This window comes from Notothenia rossii (genome assembly GCF_949606895.1).
Source record: "Notothenia rossii genome assembly, chromosome: 7".
NCBI lineage: Eukaryota > Metazoa > Chordata > Actinopteri > Perciformes > Nototheniidae > Notothenia > Notothenia rossii.
The window spans coordinates 30173525-30196200 of NC_136905.1; the positions used below are offsets into that span (position 1 = coordinate 30173525).

A 22676-nucleotide genomic window follows, 5' to 3' on the forward strand; every position below is an offset into this window, starting at 1 on the left:
GCCAGGACTTCCTATTGCTTGCACTGTCATTGTTTAAAGATTGGCAACTGTAATGACTAAAGCTAAATGATATACAGTAGGCCTATATGGCCTCATTGTGTCACAAGTAGCCTTTCTGAGTGCTTGTAAAAAGACAAATAGTTGTCAAATGATAGATGATTGTTTCCAAAATTGCATTTAGGCTAATGTGCTTGCTTATTTTACTCTCCACAGGACTGTTTACCTGCAAGTAATAAAAATTCTAAAACCGGAGTGGTTTGTCTGTTTTAGGCTACCGTTGAAACATGATGGTGCAAAAAAGTGGACAATGTGGAAGAGAAGGGCTTGTTCTAAGCTAACGGAAAAAACGCTTCTTATTCCGAGTTGATTATACACAAAGGAAAATAAATTCCATCAACAAATGCCACTAAATCTTACAAATTGTCCTCCACCGGGTGACAGATAGAAGAAGAAACGGGAGTTAAAGCCTCCTGAGTCATGATCAGAAAGTGGGAAAAAAGTGTTTTCTTATTTGCTATGTTGCCCTCTCTGTTTATCCCCCCTTCACTCCCTGTCTTCCTCTCTCTCTCCAAAGAGGGAGTCATAGAGACAATGAGCTCAATATCGCAGCCCAGTAATGACTCCCAGCCTTGTTCCTGATTAAAAACACACAGGGTGCTTCTGCACTCCGCAGGCAGCCACGAGGCCTTCCTTTCCTCACACCACAGGGCCCGTGAGTTGGGAGATAGAGGAATAAGCAGACTCAACAAAGCTTCATGCCCAACAAAAACAAAACAGAATCCAGTGTAAGCCTTACCCACTGAGTCAAAGCTCTTGTCCCAACTAGTCCAAGCCTAATTCCACAGGCAAGTCTTCATTTAGTCTAAGGGTGCCCAATTACCATCATTAACCCCAACCTCAGCCAAAACCATAACAGAGACTGACTACAGTCCCTTGCTCGAGTACATCAATGGTGGGGTGAAAAAAATGCTGTCACATTTTGGCATTCCTTCAAAGTGTGTTGGGATATCTTTAACACTACTTCATCATCATACTGGCAGAACACTGTGAGGAAAAACTCACTTGTGTTATCAAGTATTCAAGAACTGAAGTGGATCCAGATTTGTTTCAACTCCACAAATGGACATGTCAGACAGTCAGCATGCGACTGGGGGCAGCTGCACCTTTACCTCCCCATGTCCATACTTGGGCCGCCAAATTACAGACAAGCTCTTCAGAGAGACCCTTTATTGAATCTGACCAGCTCACTTCCTCTTCCTACAAAAGGCACTGCATGCTGGGATGTATTTTGATGTGGTATGTAAGCATAATTAGAGGTCCCATAAAAGTAAGGAAAAGGGGGGGCGGGGGGGGGGGAATAGTCTTGTCCATCTGTGGAGAGTAACGGGTGGGCATGGGGGTAGCGATCAGAGCCCATGCCTCACTGTTTTTAGGATGGGAGCCATTTGAACAGGCATTGATGCTAACAAGCACCAAAGTAGAGTCAGTGTGTGTGTTTGTTTCTGCACACGCCGTGTATTTTCTCAAGGGGCCTGCTTGAGTTTCAGATTTCCAGGACTAGCAGATGAATGCAAAGTAAGTATGCACACAGAGGAACAGAGTGACATGGCAAACAAGAGTATATACAGTGTGGCCTTACAAACATTAAACATTAAGCATCCTCCTGGATTCCTTAATCGGTACAGCTCATTTAGGGAAGGTGAATAATCGAATATATGGCCTACTAAATAGGATCAGTTACCAAGTCTGAGCAAAGTAGTTACAATACTGTAGTGTAGGAAATACCCCTATTTTCTTCCCTCGCAAAGGTCAGACGTAATGATCCATACCACTTTCATGTCAAAGGGACTGTCCATTCTTCTGACGGACCATTATTCTCAAATCACAATATTCTGTAAAAATGTCAGATTAGATTGAAAGCCACAAAAATACCCTGCAACGCACAACAGTCTGTTGTTTTGGGGATTATTGGGTCGTCAGAGCAATATCATGGCACCAACTTCTATACGGTAAATATGAGGACACAGTTAGCAGCTAGCTAGCTCAGTTAAACATAAAGGCTTAAAACTCGGTTAACAGTTGAGCTTGAGAGGTGCAAGTAGGTGGATGTTTTTTCCTAGAGCCAGGCTAGCTGGTCCCCCCCGGTTCTTAGTCTTTTTGCTAAGCTAAGCTAAGATAACCATCTACTGGCTCCAGCTACACATTTCCTGCACAACTGTTGATTTCTCGTGTAACTCATAACATAAAGAAAAGTATTATATTTAACGAGTTTTAAGTTTAATGTAGTTACTTCATTTTGTAATAAGAAATTGGTAATTTTTAACAATTCCCCAGATCAAATTCACTGGGGAAAAAACACAATGGATGTTTATTGTACCCACGTCATTACCTCTAAACAGCTCTTCACTGAATTAATTTGGAGGTGTGTATTAGTAATGCGAGTGGTAAATAGTCTGGAAGCGCATTTCAGTGTAAGCCTGAGGGGCCCCCGTCTCCTGCTCTGGGCAGCTCTCCTACCTGTGAAGCCTTTGCTTGAGTAACTTTTTCAAAAATGTTCCTTTTGTCTTCTTGTTTTATGTGTGGCACTTCTAAATGATTCCCACATTATATTTTTTACGGCCCAATAAACTTGAGAGAATCGGCCCAAATTGGCTGGTCATATTTAGAAGCTTTATAAGGAAACGTATTAAGGTGTAATTGCTTCGGGGGAGTGGGCATAGGTGAGGGTTACAAAATCGCCTCTGCGCTCTGCGGGGACACTACCGTTTTGTCTGCTGCTCAGGAGTTTCCAATCACCATGAGGAAATATGGAGTGTATTAGATGAGTTTATATAATGCGTTCTTTTTATTTCACATTTCCGAAAAAAATGAAGTTTTACGGAGCGGTAAAATGTAGCCTAAAATAAAACCATCTGTTTGGCGCTACGCTTTGCCAGCATATGGGATGACAATGATTGAGGGTGGACCCCCCATGTGAATTCCCCTCAACAAAAAAAATGCTCACAATGAATGTTTCTTTACCGTGATGGAAGTGTGCAGAAATGTTACAAAACAAGCTTTCTCATCCAATGTGAAATACTGAAATATGACGCATCACATTTATATGATTCCCAGCTCTGCAACTCATTCAAACTCATAAACCTTCTCCAAAAAATGTGAGATACAGGAATAATTTAGCCAATTCGATTAATTAGAAGCAATCAAATGGTTCCGATGCAGGATAGACCGGAGGGAAAACGAATAAAAAGTCAAACGTATCATCAATCACGTGGCACCCCAAAGAATTTCTCATTGTGTCTTTCTCACCAGCCGAAAGTTCATGCCACTGCATGTTTCTTCCTCTGCTGGGTTTTTTTTTTCCGGCAGTGTAGCATGGCATGAACGCACTGAGGGGCCTTTCACCGGATTCATCTGATACCGCTGTGACTCGGAGCAGGAGCTGCGCTACAGGCCGGGATCGACATGCATGGGTTAGTAGGTCAAACAAGGAGCTAGTCTTTCGACAGAGTTCGGAGGCTGGGTCAGACTAATGTGATTTATCAATACGGCACATAAGTGAATCATTGTCCTTAATGGCCATGATAATCTCCGAGACAGACCGTGGACGTGATTGGTCGATGAGTTGGGGGTGGGATGGGGTGTGTGTGTCAATGTCCTGGACTTGATGTCTTGATTAGAGCATCGGGAACATGCACCTGCTGGGTGTCCTGTGTCTCAGTGTATTTTTTCTCTCTCACACACACACACACACACACACTCAGATTTACACTTATGGAAGCCTGGGAGAGAAAGACAAGAGCTCTGTTCCTTGACGCCGGAGCTCAGGCTCAGGTCAAGACTCTGCTCGCTGTAATCCCTCTCAGGTGATGCTGTTCACATTCAGCCGTTTCCAGCTGATCTGCTTAAATATGCCGTCCTCATCCCCCTAAAAACCCCCACCTCTCCTCAAACTGGCACAACTTCTTCCATGATGTCAAATCTCAGATCGCTTTCCAGCATTGCCATTTAAGTGATGAGTAAAATAAAAAAAAACGCTTTCTGTTTAAAAAGGAGTTTTAAAAAAAAAGAAACAGGGCTCACATCACCTGGATTAGAGTGGCATCATGTGAGAAAGCCTTGTTAAAAGACGTGCCATCAGAAGGGCCTTTTTTAAACTTTTTCCAAAGGCAAGAGTGGCAATGCTGGCCTCCCTGTTAAGCACTTAATCAACGTATTATATTGCGCTGAAAGAAGCGGGTTCCAACATTAACACTTACACCCACAAACCTGGGACTTCATGTGAGCTTTCAGCACACTGAGGACAGATTTTCAGGGCTTGGAATAGGGGCCGCAATTTATCTGCGTCCAAACACGCTCTAGTTTTAACATTTATACAGCCAAAGACTGACTTTAGATGTCCAATGTCTTCTTTTTTGTGCATTTTTATCATAAACCATAATCACAAGTGTCTTAAAGTATCAAGTTCCTGGATTCTTTGTTGAAATAAGAGCACATTCAGCCACAAATTAGGACTATTTTCTGCATATTTTTGCATCAAAAAATAACCACACGCCCTTGTTGCCAAAGGTGCGAAATGTCATGACCTCACTGCCTCCACCCTGCTAGGCTGCATTAGTTTCATCTAATCACTTTTGTCCTTCTAAAACATCTGGGAACGGTGTTGAAGTGACAGATTACACAGTCGAATGTGATCGAAACATGCTGCTGCCTGCTGGGAATTCAAATTTGGGGGCTTTCTGGGTAGACGCGGAAGGGGGTTAACGGTATCACATGGCAACTTTTCACCACTCTCCGCTGCTATTACCTATTCATTACCTGTTTAAAACATCTCAGGGCCCCACTGCGCTCTTCTCCAGGCAGCGCTGGTACTCGAGCCCTGATTTTATGTAGTCAGCAGGTGGCATCATTAGCCAGAGAATAAAAATGAAAAGTAATACCCTTGTGTCTCGCTATGATATCATAGAAGGGCTCACTGGCACCATTTCCTCCCTTCCAGTGGGGCCGGATAGGAGGTAAAGAGGTGTAAATGTAATGTGTTCTGTCATGTGTTCGACATGAAGAAAATGTATATGCACAATTAGCCAAATGGGAGGTTGGGTCATGCCATGCAGTGAGACAAGATCAGCCCAGAAACCGCACAAAGATCCCAATCTCGCCTCATACATCCCAGCATTCTCCAGTCATACGCAATGACTCTTTTTCTCCTTGACATCCCTTAATTATCATGGCATTCTCCATCCCTTTCACCTCACTTGGTTGTGTGGTTTGCACACACAGTATATCAATGGCAAAAAACGTGTCTTTGGCATGCGTGTTAAAGAATGAAAAAAGACATAATGCAGGATGTGTTTTGTTACCCATAAAACAGCTACGCTTGGGGAGCGGAGTGTGCAGGGGCCAAATTGAGTTTCTAACAACGCGTCTGGGTCTCAACACTCCTGAGCGGTTTGGATAGCTCCGGCGTGCATGCCAGACAGGCTGTGTATAAAGCTGTCACAGGAACCTTGAGGGCTAGAAAAATATTCAAGCATTGCTGGGCCTATTGGACGATGATCTCTTACACATGCTTCTTTCAATATAACCGTGATAAATAAAGGAAGGAAATACCGAAAAGTTGGACGGGTGCCAATGCAAGCTAGAATGGCACTTTTGGCCCAAAAAGTCTTTCAAAACACACATACACTTGCAACATAACCGTGAGGGGGCCAAACCTGTACACATTTGCATGGGATTAGTTTGACAAACATCCGTTCTGAGGGCTGGGGGGTGTAACAATGTGTAGTTTATAGAACTCAGCCTAAAGCTGTTCTGGAGGTCAAATGTGTAAATTGACCTCTTGATCTCATCCCCATTGGTAACCCCCCCTCTTCCTCTCTCCCACAGATACACCTACACAAACTCGTTTTGCTGCTTCACCATCAAAAATATCCTCGAAATTTAAAGCAGGTTCCTAGAAAATATATGTACCATCTAATAAAACGACATTGTTGAACACAATCACACAGAAAGAAACAAACAGATGAGTTAAAATCGTGTGTGTGCCAGTACCCCGCAGTGATTGTCTGATTATTTGCAGATGGGCAGTGGAGGGCTCGCAGAGTGTGGAGGTTCCCCCTGGCACGCAGCGCATATGATTACATCTGTGATTGCCTTACAATTTACAACAACCGCTTTCTCCTTCTGCTCTGACTTTAAATGTTTCTACTGTACTGTATATACTTTGCTTTACTGTGCCCAAAAGGTCCTTGCCCCGTGCGCAATTCGGACTCCTCTGACGGTCACCCTCGGAATTATGTCACCGGTCTGCTCAGAGGGCTCGACGGGGGCCACTTTTACTAATCCCACTGTCTCCTCGTTCATTCAGAGTATGGACTAGTATTTACAAAGGGGCTGATCCCCTCCTCAACTCCTGCGCCTCCGCTGAGCGATTGTTATGCGGGTTTCCTACCAACTGTTCAAAGTGGTTATGAGATCAATTAAAAGCAGCTTAAGGGGGTTGGAGTGGAGATGGGCAATTCATAAGTCAGATGAAGGGGATTCCGTGTCTATTCATTAAATAACTCCAACAATACCAACCCCTCCCCTGTTCCTAATGTAAGCTGCCAGCTTTCTCTATAGACCGATCCGCGCCAGCAGCTTTTTGAGCAGTTTCACATGTAAATAATATTCGGAGCCCTTTGTTGGGGGCCACAGAATCGGGAAGTGAGCGTTAATAGCCCATCTGACATCGTGGTTTTAAATACAATTAACCGATCCAATGAAGCAACGTATCTTTATATTCATTTTTGGAGAGCCACACGAGTGGCCAATTTTGCGCACATTTTACGCATTAGCTACCGGCTCTTAACTCGTTACATATTATGGAAAATCTGTTTTAGGAGGTTGATAATTAATATTAGATGCTGCGAGACTCAATTACAACTTAAATTTGATTGAAGAGTGCATTTCTAGAATGTTTCAATATTGGATAGGGAGGTCTCACCTGTGCGTATTTAGAAACAACAGAAAAAGGCATACATATTTGACTTAAAGCTTCCTTTTTTTGCGCAGAAGCCGATGTCTAACATAATATTTGAATAGGACTGTTGCCTCCCGTGACCCACACAAACCCCTCAGGCATCTGTTAAAGCCCCCCCCCCCCCCCTCTCCTCTTACCTCTTTTGTTTCTCTTCCAGCGGTGCGACTGCGCCTGACAGTTGCTGTACTCCATACAGTTCAATACGATCAGCGCAAATGAGAAGAGTCGAAACTGCATCTGGACGGTGGTCTGTTGTCCGGACTCCAGAAGAAAAAAATAGAAGATGCCAGCAGATGTGGCTCAGGACGAATTTTATGACTTTCTAATGTCCTCCTCCAGTTTTTTCTTTAAGTCGATCCTCAAATGTGTCAATCATCAGACGGGATGCGACATGTTATCGCGCCGCCGATTGGAACCATTTTATGAAGCGCGCTGATCCTCCAGTCAATACAAGTGTCCGCTTTGTTGCGCTGCGGGGAGAATGACAAAGGAGGTTAACTGTGATAACACTGAAATGAAATCAACACCTTCCTAAACAATGATGCTTTGGGAGATAAGAGGGGGGGGGGGGGGGGGGGGGGAGAAAAGATCTTCTGTGTGTTAATGTGGATGCAAACGCCCCTTCCAAAAAAAATAAAACAAGCGCAGCCGTGCGTAATAGTCGCTCCGTGGAATAACGTGTCGGTGTATACCTTGCACTGTGTAATTCCGCTCCGGTGCACTTTTGTTTAGGTTCCCTCTGAGTGCAAGTGCGGCTCGGGAACATGCAGCATCCCACTTTGTGTGAGAAACTTGTTAAGAGAAGTCCGAGAAAGAGAGGTGGTCGTGGTAAAAAAAGGAGGGGATTTCCTTTCCCCTTTTCTTTCCTCTCTGTAAAAAATCTTAGATTCCCGTTACCTGCGTTTCCTCACTCAAGTTCTCCGCTCCGTGTTTCTGTAGTAAGAGCAGCAGAAACTCACATGTGTTTGCTTTCTTTAAAACGGGGAAGGAGAGCCAGTGAGCGCAGAGTGAGTGGCGGGGTTGCTGCTGAACTCCAGACTGGTCCTGATGCTTGCTGCCTTTTTGCTCATATAGCGCCGTGCCGCTGTCACGTGTGGATATTTTCTCGTTTTGTGTTTCTTCTTATTTCAGATGTTGGAGATGCCATTTAGTGTAGTCAAACCCCCACATCTACCCCCACCCCCCTGCGCGCACTCACCCACAGTGCACTGCATATGAGGTCGCCTCTGGGTCCTAGTGTAGCTAGCTCTACATCACAGGGAAAAATAATCGTTTTAAAAAAAGAAAAAAAAAGTGGAAATGGGATTGCAGCTTGTCTGCGGCGGAGAAAGAACATCTAGGGTATTTTATATTACATTATTTATATTATTATGGCGATCCCATTTCCTTATATTAAACGCAACAAAAAGTGATTCTTTATGTATTTACTCATACATTATAGGCCTACATACATTACAAGTTAAAGTGTCTCAATTTTAGATACAAAATAACTCAGTTAATCTAGTTATCTCGGCCCTATTGAATAATTGGAGGTTTAACCAAGAAAAAGGCAATTATCTACACAATGTGCGTAATGACTGGGGCCCGCAAATCAACCATCTCGTCACGCCTGTTTTATTGCGCACCCAGCAATACACCCCCCTTCCTCCGAAATTAATGGTAATCGTTGGGGAGGCTGTAATTGTGGGACATGAATAAATCATTCAATAATTTCAGACATTTTTTTTTCTCCAGGGCCTCTCACAACACTGACCCACGGGACCTCATCAACATGTGAGGTGGTCAATGGAGGCAGATTGTCCTTCAGTTAGAACTTACCTTATGTTGGGGGGGGGGGGGGGGGGGGGGGGCTCTATTCTGTGACATTCAAATGCTGTCTGTAAATTACAGACCAGAGATGAAATGTGACATTGGTGTTCATAAAGTTAGTCAAAGAGGCTCATTGGAGAATAATCACATTGTAGTTATGGAGAAATGTATTTAAAAAAACAAAACATGTATGGCATTATTTGCTTCACCGTCTAATAGCTTATTGGAGAGGACGTTGTGAATGCTCTACCCCCTTCTGCCACTAGGTGTGGCACTTAATCTGTTATTTATTTCAGGAAATGATTTACATGTGAGAGTTATATCTTCCATGAGTGATTCTACATGAGCCAAACTAGTGTATATCAAGAAACAAACTTTCATTATCAATAAATATCAGAATGTTTTGATAAAACGGTTAAAAAAATGTAAATGTTTTTGGTGTCCTCACAGAGAAGACACAAATGCCTACCTCCCATTTTAATATTAAACATAATAATTCAAATACTGATTTTGCCAGATAAACCAGTTAACAAAAACATATCCTTTAGTTAGAAAACACACTCGTTTCCATTTGGAACTGCTTAAGAAATATAAGGGGGGGTGGCCTCTAACAATATGTAAAAAAAAAAAAAATGTAAAAGGATGAAACGTGGTTTCCTTGCCAAACACTACAGTGACCTTTGTCCTGCCTTTGTTTATTTATTTATCCAGAGAGCAGCGACAGACATTGCGGTGTACCCACTGCCTTGGGTTTGGGTTCCTCTCCTAAAACAACATGAGAGAGTGCACGGCTAAGGTGAACGTGATAATTTAGGCCTCGGGGCACTTTTATTTTCATGATGTGTCATGGAGAAGGGGGCCGGTAAACCAATCACTTTATTCTCTCCATCCCTCCTCCTCCCCTCCCTCCCGTTGCAGTGCACATAAGTGGGGGTGACGTCAGCATTCGGATGGTCTGGCTCCGAGCCCTCAGTGCCATAACAGCAATGAGGGGAGCTGCTCTTACACCCCCCACCCTCCGTCACACATCCATAATTGGACGCTCTTTAGCGTGGGCTCTCGTCACAGTTTACTAGGTAAGAGGGAAAATGGTCCCAAACCACAGTGGTCATCTCCAATCTTGAAAATGTCAAGGCAGAGGATGAGGAAAACTGGGAAAGTTCAAGTTATACTTAGAAACTCCATGTTTGTGGCAAGAGGCAAACTTCAATGTCCAGAAATAATCTAGCATGACATTCACAAACAGAGCTGCTACGTTAGACCTGAAATACAGTTTATTGTTACTGTGCAAGGTAGCTGACAAAACTACCTTACCTCGAGGTCTATTTTAACAGGAGCTTGATTTGAAAAAGGAATTGGGAAAATTGGAAATGTAAACATCTCCAATATAAAAAATGTAAATTAGTTGATGAAGATTATGTGATATGGTATGATCTTTCGCATATGCAAATCAACGCCTGTACAGTACAATTGTAAAATTCTGGAATATGAGATATAAACAAGCTCCCCATTTCCCTGTACAATAGGTCTTCTTCTTTCTTCAGATGGTACCGTTTTCGTATTGGGAAGTCTTCCGATGTTGGTTTGTTTATGATATTAAAGTCGTAATGTTGAACGCTACAAAGAACATGTTGTATGTTATTGTTATGAGGGTTTGAACAACACGTTGATAACGTTTTCTGTGAATGTTTCAAGTTGGGATCAAATTTTGACAGAATTTTATAACACCATGGGAATGCAGCCAAATGTCGTATTGTAATTTCTCTGAAAGTGAGATTTAGTGATTTTAGTAATGTGATATAGTCAAAGTATATTTTGAAAATGCAATTCAGCCCATGTAGGCAGTTAAAAAAAATTGTTTTTGGTTGACAAATTCTACTTAAAAATTGCCCTGAAGCCCAATTTCTCTATTTGCATCTCCTATAGACTACGGGATTCTAAATGAACACAAACAAGTTAGTTGTTTCATAAAAAGAATAGAGGGCAGATCTCAGAGTCCAATGCCTTCACAAGCTCCCCAGAAGCTACCGTTTCCTGTGTTGGGAAGTCATACTGTTTGTTCATGAGCTTCAAGTTGTATTGTGGAACGTGACAAATAAGAGGCTGCATTGTTAAGAGCGCTTAAATATATATTATAATATTATATGTTGATATTGTATGCTATGAATGACATTTTGACAGGTTATTCCAACACCACAAGAATGCAGCCGAAATGTCCTTTTGCAATGTCAATGAAAGTGACATTTAGTGATTTAGATCTTTCGATTTAGGTCTCTCCAAATCCCTTCAACCAAGTTGGGCTTTTTGTTTTTCCGTAAACCTTTTGACAAAACAAGAACCAAAAACATTACCTCCTTGGCTAACAAGGCATCCCAGCAATGATACCGACAAGTGTAAGATCCTTTACCAGATCCTTAACCAGTTTTCCTGGGTATTAAGCCAATATGCTAATCGGATTCCCTTTTTTTAAATGTTTTACTTCTAAAAAAACATTTAGTGTGCTCCACCATTCAGACACGTTGCAGTTACCACCTTGAAGCACTGCGGTTGGTGGCCGGGACTTATTATAGGTCAAAACAAAGCCAATGGAAAGGAAAACAGAGTGGTGCTGAATGACTGGAGCTTCATGCTTTTGGTCTCGTGGATCGGGACAAGGTGCGTAAACCACCTGCATGTTTCACAGTGTTGACTGACGTTAAGCAGTGCAGCCTCATTCCCTCTTAAAAAGACATTTATGGTCCACAGTTTGGAACTTTCTCTATGGCAATGATTCAAGTGGTAGGGCTGAAAACCTGTCCTTTTTTCTTCTTTTCTGAAAAACATATTCCTTGTTAGAGTCATTTCATGTAGAGATGACACATTCCACTTTCAGATTTCGCCTAATAAAGCAGGTGCATTTCTACGTAAAATCCTTGTTTAATATGAAAATGATACCCTAAGTAGAGGTAAATTAAAGACATGTGAAGGAATGAAAGCATGTTTGTGAGCAATTGTGATAAAGAAGGAGGAACGGAGAGGCGGAGGACTGAGTTATGAGAAGGTCGAAGGCAAGGAAGAGCGGGGGCGGGGTGGGACATTAAAAAGATTGTGTCCGTCTGGCTAATGGTTCTTTATGGCTCTCTCAAGTCCTCAGATGGGCAGAATGACTGGCAGAGTGTGTGACCGCTGCTAACTGTACATCACCTCTGCTTGCCCCCATCCAGCTGACGTCCCACTCAGAGAGACTGCCCGCCACGCTGAAGGGAACCACTAAAAACACCATAAAACCAACAGACTAAACAGCCATTCATCATTACTGCGCCACATGAGCCGCATCGCACACAGCAGTCTTAACTGTCCCAGTCGGTGACTCAATGCGCACATTAAAACTTCATCAAGTATTACAGATAGAAAAAGGTCTGACCACTCAGACCTCAAACCGCCGCTTGTAATGTCCAGAAATAAGGCAATCATGGGTGAAAATGGTTATGTTGGTCACTTTTATTGAATTGGTGATGACTTAAACAAGTCAGCACTGTGCTTCATGAGATACAAAGATTGGAAAAAGTTCCAATGTAAAACAGGATGGATCCATCTTCACTGTGTCGCTTAAAATCCAGTTTCGGTACCTGCCCAGTTGGGTGTCTGCAACAAAAGAAAGAGGAAAATTAGAAGATGACGGATAGCGATCAAAACAAATGTTTGTGGGAAATGTGAAAAAGTATCATACATGTGCAAGAAATTAAGTGCTGACGTTTTTCTCTGCGAGAGTTGACAGGGACCCTAAGCAGCCGCCCCAGATGGTAGGCAGTAAATGCTCTCTATATGTAAGTGATTTGTAGCCTTGAGGACAGCAGGATGTAATGGTGGTCTGTGAGCCGTTTGCAGACTCTTTTGTCTAATTACAAAAACTCCTTAATGAGGGGGGTCTTTTTATTTTTTTAACGGGAAAGGGTTATGGCAGCACTCCCGCAGCAGATATTCAAACAATAGGGTTAGGGGTAATTGAGCACATCAAAAGACAGCCACTCGAGAGTTAAAAAGTGAACATTTAACATGTCTGTTGTAACTCCGTGGCCTTGGTGCTGTCAGGTGTCGGGCCCATCAATCTGATGTGACAGACGTGCGTGTCTTCAAGGAGTGGGGAGGCAACGGCTCACCATTCAGAGTATGTGCGTGATTATGACACTGTGTAGTTGGGAGTGCTTGAACAGTCCTACATACCACTAAAACACACAAGGTCAACATCAAATACACACTTAAGTGGAATGACTGGACCCTGAGCCAGACATCTGCAGCAGGTCCTAAGTGCAGGGAACTCCAGGCTTTAAGTAATGTTCACCAAAAGCCTGTGTGAAGGTCCACCTTATTTACGCTGCTGAGCTGAGTCACAGAGCCCAGGCATCGTTTTATGGTTGTTTGGATTCTACCTTGTCATTAGGCCTTTGAAGAGCAATGGAGAAGGATGAAAGCGTCAGCTCTGTTAAACTTGCTCTTACTGGCTTATTTCGTGTAAAGAGAGCTTTTGTTGATGGTTGTTCATCAACATTCTTTGGCCTTGTTCTTTCGAGCTGATCATTTCAAACGCTTTGATCTGCCCCTGAGTTCGTGTTGACCTTCTCGGCAATCTGATCGGTTTAAAAAAGGGAGGGATGGTTGCCTTCAGCAACAGCCTGTGAAGGGTGTGCAATTTTTTTGTTTACAGTGTGTGCGTTACTCACCTCGGTCTTGGTGCTCTGGGCCTGTTTTTTCTCAATGTTCACGGCCAACATTTGGCTGCGGAACGAGAGGCTCTTGGTCTTCTCAATCACCTGCTGGTAAGGTGAGATGGCGTTGTTCCCCATGACCACATGGCCCTAGAAAAAACAGACAAAAAGTGCACAATGGTTTCACAAAAACGATAAAAAAGCCAATGACATTTGGTCTGACAGACACGCCATCCTACAAACACCAACCAGTGGTCCTGTTCACATCGACTCTACTCTAATTCTATGTCATTCTGGAGGACTGGGCTATGATTTTGCTGATTACAGAGAACTGTTGTGATGTGGAGTCCAAAGCATGTTGGTTCAACAAGGAGCCTCACAAAAAGGACCTAGCAAGGGTGATATATTATGGTTACAATGTCCTTACCCTTCAATTACAAAATCCGGACATAAATAATGCCTCCAATGCCTCTGAAGTCACACATGAGGAGCATCTAAAAAGCTATTTGACTGTCAGTACCACCCCCGGGTTGCAGAGGGACATTTAAAAAGCTTTGATTAATTAGATAAGTGCTGAGCCTGCTAATTGAGGAAGAAGACTGGAGGTCTCACCAGTTTGGAGTCTATCTTCGCATCCAGCCTGGCGTTGCGGATAAGATTGACGATCCATCTCTCAGCGTCCTCGGGCGTCATGTTCAGTTTATCTGCCAGCATGCTGTTGAAGAAATAGAGATACATGAGACCAGAACCCATCTATGATACTTTGTTTGAGTCAAAGTTTGACTTTCCTAGTTGAAGTAGCCAGTTTCTGACCTTCAATCAAATCTCCGACCTTCAAGCATTCCAGGTACACCACATCAAACAAAAACATGGCTCCGAATGGATGTTTCTTTTGCAAGTGTACTCTCAATTAAACTCTTACCAAAGCAGCCTCCCCTTTTTGAAGGATCAGGTTTTACCATGTTATTGATTTTTTCAATACAGGAAAATATCTTGTACATTGCCTTTCAGTTGATGGTTTACCATTAAAAACGTGGGCGTCCAATGTTGTGTGATTTTAGACTACTACTACTTCATGAAGTTGGGGTAGATTGATTTTATCTGAATTTAGGAAGGTGAACTTTCAGCGTTTCATTGTACTTTTTCTGCTAGAAGGTTGAAAATAATCGAGTTCCGAGTTGTCCTGAATGCAGCACAAGCCAACAGAAAGGGTAGGAGGGCCTGTCTCCGTGCTGGACAGATTGTCCCAGAAAATGAAGAGAAGACGCAATCATTTTGGCCATGGCTAAGGACTAAATCATTAGCACTGGCTGAATGAGATTCATATTACCATATTCTAACACATCAAAAAAGAAATGAATTCACCCCTGTTATCTTTTGAGGGAGCTACTTTTGCCTTATACATATATTGTAACATTTTCTTGCTCAAATGACATGTCTAAAGAATGCCATTTCATAGTTTAACCAAACAACCTGAAAGTACTACTCTCATTATTACTAAAGCACGTCTGTCTTGATCAAAATATGTATTTAATCTGCACAGGGCTTTTATTAAAATCAAAGACAATAACTGCAGCTGTTACAAATACCTCAGTAAGAGAAGTCATTTGCAAACAGACACTTTAATTAAACTGGCCTGCCAGTGTTGATGTATATATGAAATATGTAGTAGCAACAAATAACTCTCAGTCAACACCACACTACATATGATGGATGTTTCCCATTAGGTGCCAAGTGACATTATTTCCCCTTGACATTGCTAATAAATTGCCGACGTATTGTGTTGGGGCAAAAAGGTGTACAGAATGAAACGCAGCCGAAAAACACTTCTAATGGCCGTCTACTAATGGACACTTGATTTACAGACTTGTAGGAATAAGTCAATTAGAGGTGCTGGGACGACCCCATGTTGTGAGCACCCGTGGCTACTTTTCTTATTCTTATTATTGAGCCATTGTCCTGGACACACTCTTTCCCCACCTGGCATTAAAGCCTGTCATGACATGCTGGTCAAACGGGGACTGTCCCTCGAAATGAAAGCCAGGTTGGAGACCGGTCCCCTCTTTGATACAGCTAGACTTGGATGTGTCGCAGCAGAAAGGGGGGAGGGGTATGAGGGTGGCTGGCATTCTTTGATCCAATGCTTTCCCCAGTGCAGCTGGCTTCCCTTGTGGCTTTCAAAATAACTAGACCCCCCCCCTAGACCCCCTTCCCCAAGCATTTCCTGCCCCCATTCCTCCTGCCTGACCCCCACCATCCTCCACGCCTACTGCATTTCATATAAGAGCCCCAATAAATATGCTCAACCCTTATGTGCACTGCCCACAATTACTACAGGGACCCCTACCTCTCATCTAAAAAAACAAGACCCCTCCCACTGCTGAAAAAAAAACGTACGAACTTAATGAAATACAAATTTGACATTGTGTGTAGCCTGTGTGTGTTTGTACAAAAATAATAAGGGTTATAAGGACTTTATAAAAAAACTGTTTACTCTGCTAATTATCACTTCCTGCTCCATTCATCACTTTTCTTTTCTTTTTCACACACACACTTTAACTTTGACTCTCAGATTAGGACTTTATAGGACCTTCTGTTGGTGGAAAGTAGCATTTGGGATGTTTTTCTTACCTCAAAAATACTACTACTTTCTTACCCATGAATGTTGGTTAAATGGTGGCTAAACCACATAAAGAAGGGGAAGGGAAATGATGTCAGAGTCTGGATGGGGCATTAAAAGCACAAACAAAAAGTTAGAGCATTACTTCAGCATAATGAGAAAAATAAGGCCTGGTCTCAGAGTGACGGTGCATATCTCTCAACACTTTCACCACAGCGTAAGTGATGCAGGCTGGATAATGAGATGGAAAAACAGCAGTTGTGAGATGATTCATGAGCATCTCAGCAGCCAGTAGGAGGGGAAAGGGAAACACAGAGGCTGATGAACCTGTCACTCACACCAACAATCTACTAACATAGCTCTGATGGCCAGCTAAATACAACTCAGGGCATCAAAACTGGAGAAGATCTGATGTTTGACAATCAAATTGCTCATATGGACCATAATTGGAACCTAACAAGTTTGGGAAAGTGTCAGCTGTCTAATAAAGCAGGTTTAGTTTTGTGATTGCTAACCCATGTCAGTGTTCACAGAGAAAGTCTATTAGAATTTCCGTTTAGATAAAATGTCAAATTCATAAATGGCATAGTAACATGAAGTGGGACTTTATAAAGAGACTAAATAAGCAGTTTTCTCTTTAAATTATACATATATTTATTTCAATTATGAGCATCACAATATATATTTATTTGCCCACCTCTGAATAATGCTCTGTAACAGTGAATACCACCTGTTAAGAGCACCACTCTGACATATTCACTGATATTCACTTATTTATCTAACAATCAAGTAATCTTAGGCAAACTTGAATAAGATGTGTTATTGGTTCCCATGTTACCCGTGTGATTAAGTGATTGCTGCGCAGGGGTACTGGGTGTTTTGTTTGGCAATTCAGTAAAGTGGGGGCACATGTCAGTCAAGTCCAGGTCAAATATGATGATCAAAACAAACATGATCTGGTTTCCTTGCCGGGGAGTTACGCTAACCCCTAACCCTACTAAACGTGATCTGTGCGCCATAACACAGGAACACTGGGTGCCCCAAAAGGCCCAGGGCCGTGGCCTGTATCAGCCGAAGAAGTTTAATCTAATTTATAAACCAAAGTCTGGTAATGTTTTCCTCCCAGGAAGGACATTTGTATATCAGAAGGGTTACTTTATCTCACCGTCTCCCTAAAAAGGTGTATAGCAGCTCCCTAAAACTTATGGGTGAAGGGAAGAAAAGAAAAAGAGGGAGATATGAGTGGGAGCTGGGAATGGATCGGACCAATACAACTGCTACTATTGACATCCTTTGGCCCTTAAGCCAAGCAGACAGCCTCCATGACTGGTTTTATTTTACACAGCCATGATTCTATTCCTTGAGGGAAAGAGGATCACTTTCATTTCGACCCCTTACTGACTCTGGCTCCTGAGCTTTCGACTTAAGGCTAGAGGACTCCTTTGGATCTCGATACCTCACACTTGGAGAGAGGGGGTCAGACATTGGGGTCTAACTGCATTAGAGGAGAGGATGGGGGATCCTTCTCAAAAGCTCCCTTCTTAACACGGCTGGCCTGAAAAGAGTGCACTGTTAAACACTAACATATGATAGTGTTTGGGAGACTCCGAGCCATTTGGAGCAACCTCGCCTTCGGCTTGGGGTAAAATTGATTTTTCAGGGAAACCAAAATGATCGTGTGGTCTTTTAATGACTCAATTGTGAGGTGGAAAGATCTTTAGTGTTAGATCCAAACACACAGGACACTGATTCCAACTACCAAAGAACATTTGTGTACAAATGCAATATTGAGGGAAATGGTCCAAAAGATCATGTGTGTGTCTGAAGCATTTATTCAAAATGTCAAAGGACAAGTGTGTGTTCGAGGTCATAGAAGGGTCTCGCCACCAAGGGAACAACTATGGAAATAAACCCTGTAAATCAAACAAGGAAAACAAAGCCAAATTGGAAACACACAGAAAAAAAGTCTAGACAAAAGGATGCGTGTGCGTGCAATTACAAAATGCAGAATGAAATTCATTTCCACTGCCTACCGTACATTTTACATAAGCCTTTATTGTGTAAAATAACTCAATTACGCCAGCTTCTGGTCTACTTTTGTGTCCTAAGCTGTAGGCAAAAAGGGCGAGCTAAAAATGTGAAACCATGATGGCCAACAGCCGTAAAAATGTCCTCATTAAAAACAGCCATCAAATTCATTTGAGTCCACGCTTGGGTGCAACACGGCTTCTGGGTAGAGGACTAATGACTTGGAAATTGGGAGTCTTTCAAAAATAGACATGTTGTGTCCAATTGTCATAACACCACCGAAAAATAAACACAGAAATCCCGGAAACTGCGCCTAATACGAGTTCCTGCTTCAGAGATGTCAACAAAAGAAGAATAAAAAAAAGGTGAAAAGTAGAGAAATCACCGTTTTACTTCCTCTTCCAGTGTTACCACTAACCTTTGTGGTCCTTAACAAGTAAATGGATCCAATTGAAGTAAGTCTGCCAAAAAAGAACCAGGACTCCTAATCAATTCCAGACAATCTGCAACTGGAGATTTCGGCGGGGCCTGATCATGTTCCTCGATTCAACCTTGACAACAGACCTCCACGGCTCTATGTAACAGTCAATGCAATACTTTCCATATCGACAGAGGTAAACCATTTCTTCTCTTGCACAATATTTGAAATGCAGACCTTCCTCCAAATCTTCAGATTGACTATAAATTAGCTTTCTGAAAGCAGAAGCAACCTTGTAGAGTAAAATAGGGAGGAAACACAAGAATAACGTATGCATAACCAAATATCATCTATCTTATCAATCTAAATAAAATTCAAGACTGCCTCAAGGACTTAAAAACGTGGATGACCTTAAATTGTTTGATGTTAAACACGGCCAAAACTGAAGTTATTGTACTCGGCCCAAAGAATCTACAAAACAAATTATCTAAAGATATACTAACTATGGATGGCATTAATTTGTCCTCCAGTGAGACTCTAAGGAATCTTGGTGTTATATTTTATCAGGATTTATCCTTTAACCTCTTAATCCCCACGGACCTGGTTCCAGGGCCGAAATTGCGTAATTTGCAGGAAACAACATCTAAAGAACCTTAATATGTAATAAACTATGAATATTTTATATCGATATAACGGGAAAAAACTAATTCAACTGATCTTTTTAATTTTTTCTCTCCAAAAAAACCACACAATGCTAACAGTGAGCCTCTGAATTAGCCCCAAGCGAAAAATGCTAACCTATTACTGCACCGAAAATCACTCCTAGCTCCCATATTACTTATCCTAGCTGCACATCCAACACATCGTTTATGATCGTAAAGACACAGAATCTAACGGTGCCCACCTCAACACTGAAAGATACAAACTCGCAAAGTTATCAACAAAAACGTATATCAAAACATGTGGTGCTAGGTAGCCTACAATGCTAAGATGGCTTACCTTGGTTTTGTCTGCTCAAAACTGGTCTTCAATGGCATTAAAACGATAACAACGATGATGTAGTTAATCCATAGGTTAATATCCAATGTGGCTGTGTCCCCTTTGAAATGTTCTGATAATCTATAAGCAATAAAACTGCAATTCCGTTTTCAAATAGTAGAGCAGGCCATTCCTACGCTCTGTAGCAAGATTGAATGCGCGAAGACACCCTCTTTTTTTATTAACATGAGTGTGTGCGGGACGATTTCCCTTCGATTCTATTGGCTCTAATGGTCAGAAAGAGATGTCACATGTCAAAATCGAAGAAGGGGGGCCAGAGATAAGGAAAATTCACCCAAATGTCCCCAGAAGAGTTTTTTTTGCTAAATCTGTCTAAAAAGGTCAAATATCACTTGTTTTGCATCAATCTTGATACAGGGTAATTATTATATGTTGTACTTTGGATTCCTAAAGCTTTTAATCTACTAACCCATCATCCAAGGTTAGTTTTGACTACAAGTACAAAATATTTTTGGGACGGACACTATAATTTACAGTTTTTTTACCATGTTCAATCTGAATTTTCTTTAAAATAAAAAATATCTATATTGATTCTGACTTTACTACATCCAACTCACAGGTTTATTATTACTTTGAGAAAAAAGATTATTAATTTAACCCTTTTAGAAGGGAAGTTCTGGAAATGTCATTTTTGAGCCTGAAACCTGAAAAACAGGCTTGGGGCTTAAGAGGTTAATGCCCACATAAAATCAATCTCAAGGACCGCCTTCTCTCATCTACGTAACATTGCAAAAATCAGGCATATCTTGCCTCAAAACGATGCAGAGAAACTAGTCCATGCATTTGTTACTTCAAGGCTGGATTATTGTAACTCTTTATTATCAGGGTGTACCAAAAAGTCAGTTAAGTCGCTTCAGCTGATTAAAAATGCTGCAGCACGTGTACTGACCAGAGCTCGGAAAAGGGACCACATTACTCCTGTTCTGGCTGCCTTACACTGGCTCTCTATAGAACACAGGATAGAATTTAAAAATGTTCTTCTCGCCTACAAAGCCCTTAATGGGCAGGCGCCATCTTACCTTAAAGAACTCATTATACCCTACTGTCCTACTAGGCCATTGTGTTCCAAGAATGCAGGGTTGTTGGTTGTTCCTAGAGTCTCTCAAAGTACAACGGGAGCCAGAGCCTTTTCTTATCAAGCTCCACATTTGTGGAATCAGCTTCCAGTTTGTGTTCGGACGGCAGACACCCTGTCCGTTTTTAAGAGTGCGCTTAAGACCTTCATTTTTGATAAAGCTTACAGTTAGGGCTGATTAGATTCAGCCCCTAGTTTTGCTGCTATAGGCTTAGACTGTCGGGGGACACCTTACTTCTTCTATCTCTCTGTCTGTACCTGTGTACTCTCATGTTCTGAATAACCAGGCTTCCTCAAAAAAAATTTGTGGTGTCTATCTACGCCGGGATCCTGAGTCGTGGATAATCCTGTTGCTGTGGTCCTGAGTCCTGGATCGCGAGCCCTGGATCTTGAGACGTGGCTGTGCCTGTTGCTGTGGTCCTGGATTCTGAGTCCTGGATCCTGAGTCCTGCATCCTGAGTCCTGGATTTCGAATCGTGGCTGAACCGGTCTCTGCGGTCCTGCCTGACTCATCATACTACTTCCCTGATGGCTCCCACAGGATTGTTGACATATTTGTGGATTGATCTTCTTATTATAGACACATGCATTTTCAAACATTTGATCTACCTATGTTGTAAATGTATTATCTTTTCAATTTACACACAGCATCTATTGCACGTCTGTCCGTCCTGGGAGAGGGATACCTCCTCTGTTGCTCTCCCTGAGGTTTCTGCCATTCTCCCCTTTAAACTGTGGGGTTTTTCCTTTTTTGGAAGTTTTTTTTCCTTGTACGATGTAAGGGTCTAAGGACAGAGGGTGTCGTATTGTCATACTGATATTCTGTACAAACTGTGAAGTCCACTGAGACAAATGTAACATTTGTGATAGTGGGCTGTATAAATAATCATTGATTGATTGATAGATATCAGAGATCAGATTCAGCAGAAATCCACTGTTCAAACATGTGGATTAATGGCTGACAAGGTTGAATGCTCTGTCTTTATCTTTCTCACTCTCTAAAATTGATGTAAAGAGGCAGCCAAATCCTATAATCTCTCTTAACCTCTTAAGCCCGAGGGTCCCCCCAGTGGACCCCTCCCACCGTTTTTTTACGAGACTATGTCTCAGGGCTTCTTAACATTTATGAAACTATTAATGTTCCATACCCTTTTAACGATAACAAACTCAGCTAACTGACAATATGAACCATTTTTAGCTAAAAGAAACAATACTAATACCAAGACTTTGAATTAGCATGGAGCGAAAAAATGCTAACTAATTCTAACAGACTTTTGCACAGCACTCACGGTAGCAATGCCCTTATTACTTATCGTCACTGCACAAACAAGATATCCGATTAAAGCTGAGACTCCACAGATTCCACACATGTAATGTTATCACTGTACGACCCTGAATTCGGGAGCTATCAGCCAGAAAAGAGAAAGTAAACAACATCCGGTTTCAAAAATATTACAATAATTACGTCTTACCTTTTTTGATTTGTGATCAAGAGTTGTGTTCAACGGCATAAAAAAACGCTGCTCAAGGTTAATCCAATGTCTTTGTGTCACATAGACATTTTTACTGATAATCCACCATCATATTTATGGCAATATACTGGGTATAAAGTTTTGCCGTCCAGGCTTGTACTTTCAGATGTGCTTCGTTTGCTTCTCTATTACGTCCGCAATGGTAATGTTTACGTGGATTTGGGAACTGCCCATCGATTTTATTGGATGTAATGGTTAAGAAAAAGGTGTAAATCACCCAAATCGACCAATGGGTTCCAGAGATATGGTCCTGCGTAAAGTATAAAGAATTCCAGCCAGCGTAAGCACTTTACGCAGCAGACTTTACTTATTGTTTACTACGTAAGGAAACAAGAATTGCAGGACCCAGAGCGCACGGAGCACATAGCGGACAGCAGATAACGGAATAGCAGTTTTATTGATTATAGATTATCAGAACATTTCAAAGGGGAC

General features: G+C 42.0%; 2 protein-coding genes and 1 long non-coding RNA gene across 3 annotated transcripts in view; 1 reads left to right on the plus strand and 2 right to left on the minus strand.

Annotated features, from left to right (window-relative positions):
- The window catches only part of rspo2 (R-spondin 2), a 54884-nt gene extending 45329 nt beyond the window's left edge, over positions 1 to 9555 (minus strand). The window contains exons 1-2 of the mRNA XM_079691379.1: positions 7711 to 9555; positions 7156 to 7488 (exon numbers count right to left, since the gene is read on the minus strand). Of these exons, the coding sequence (XP_079547505.1) occupies positions 7156 to 7255 (100 nt within the window). The 5' untranslated portion in view covers positions 7256 to 7488; positions 7711 to 9555. The remainder of the gene's footprint in view (positions 1 to 7155; positions 7489 to 7710) is intronic.
- Positions 1 to 10163, plus strand: part of LOC307045605 — a 13606-nt gene extending 3443 nt beyond the window's left edge. The window contains exon 2 of the long non-coding RNA XR_013809956.1: positions 9539 to 10163. This is a non-coding gene — a long non-coding RNA (uncharacterized lncRNA). The remainder of the gene's footprint in view (positions 1 to 9538) is intronic.
- Positions 10164 to 12292: 2129 nt separating this feature from the next.
- Positions 12293 to 22676, minus strand: part of eif3ea (eukaryotic translation initiation factor 3, subunit E, a) — a 43980-nt gene continuing 33596 nt past the window's right edge. Inside the window, exons 11-13 of the mRNA XM_079691376.1 lie at positions 14125 to 14227; positions 13528 to 13662; positions 12293 to 12451 (exon numbers count right to left, since the gene is read on the minus strand). Of these exons, the coding sequence (XP_079547502.1) occupies positions 12416 to 12451; positions 13528 to 13662; positions 14125 to 14227 (274 nt within the window). The 3' untranslated portion in view covers positions 12293 to 12415. The remainder of the gene's footprint in view (positions 12452 to 13527; positions 13663 to 14124; positions 14228 to 22676) is intronic.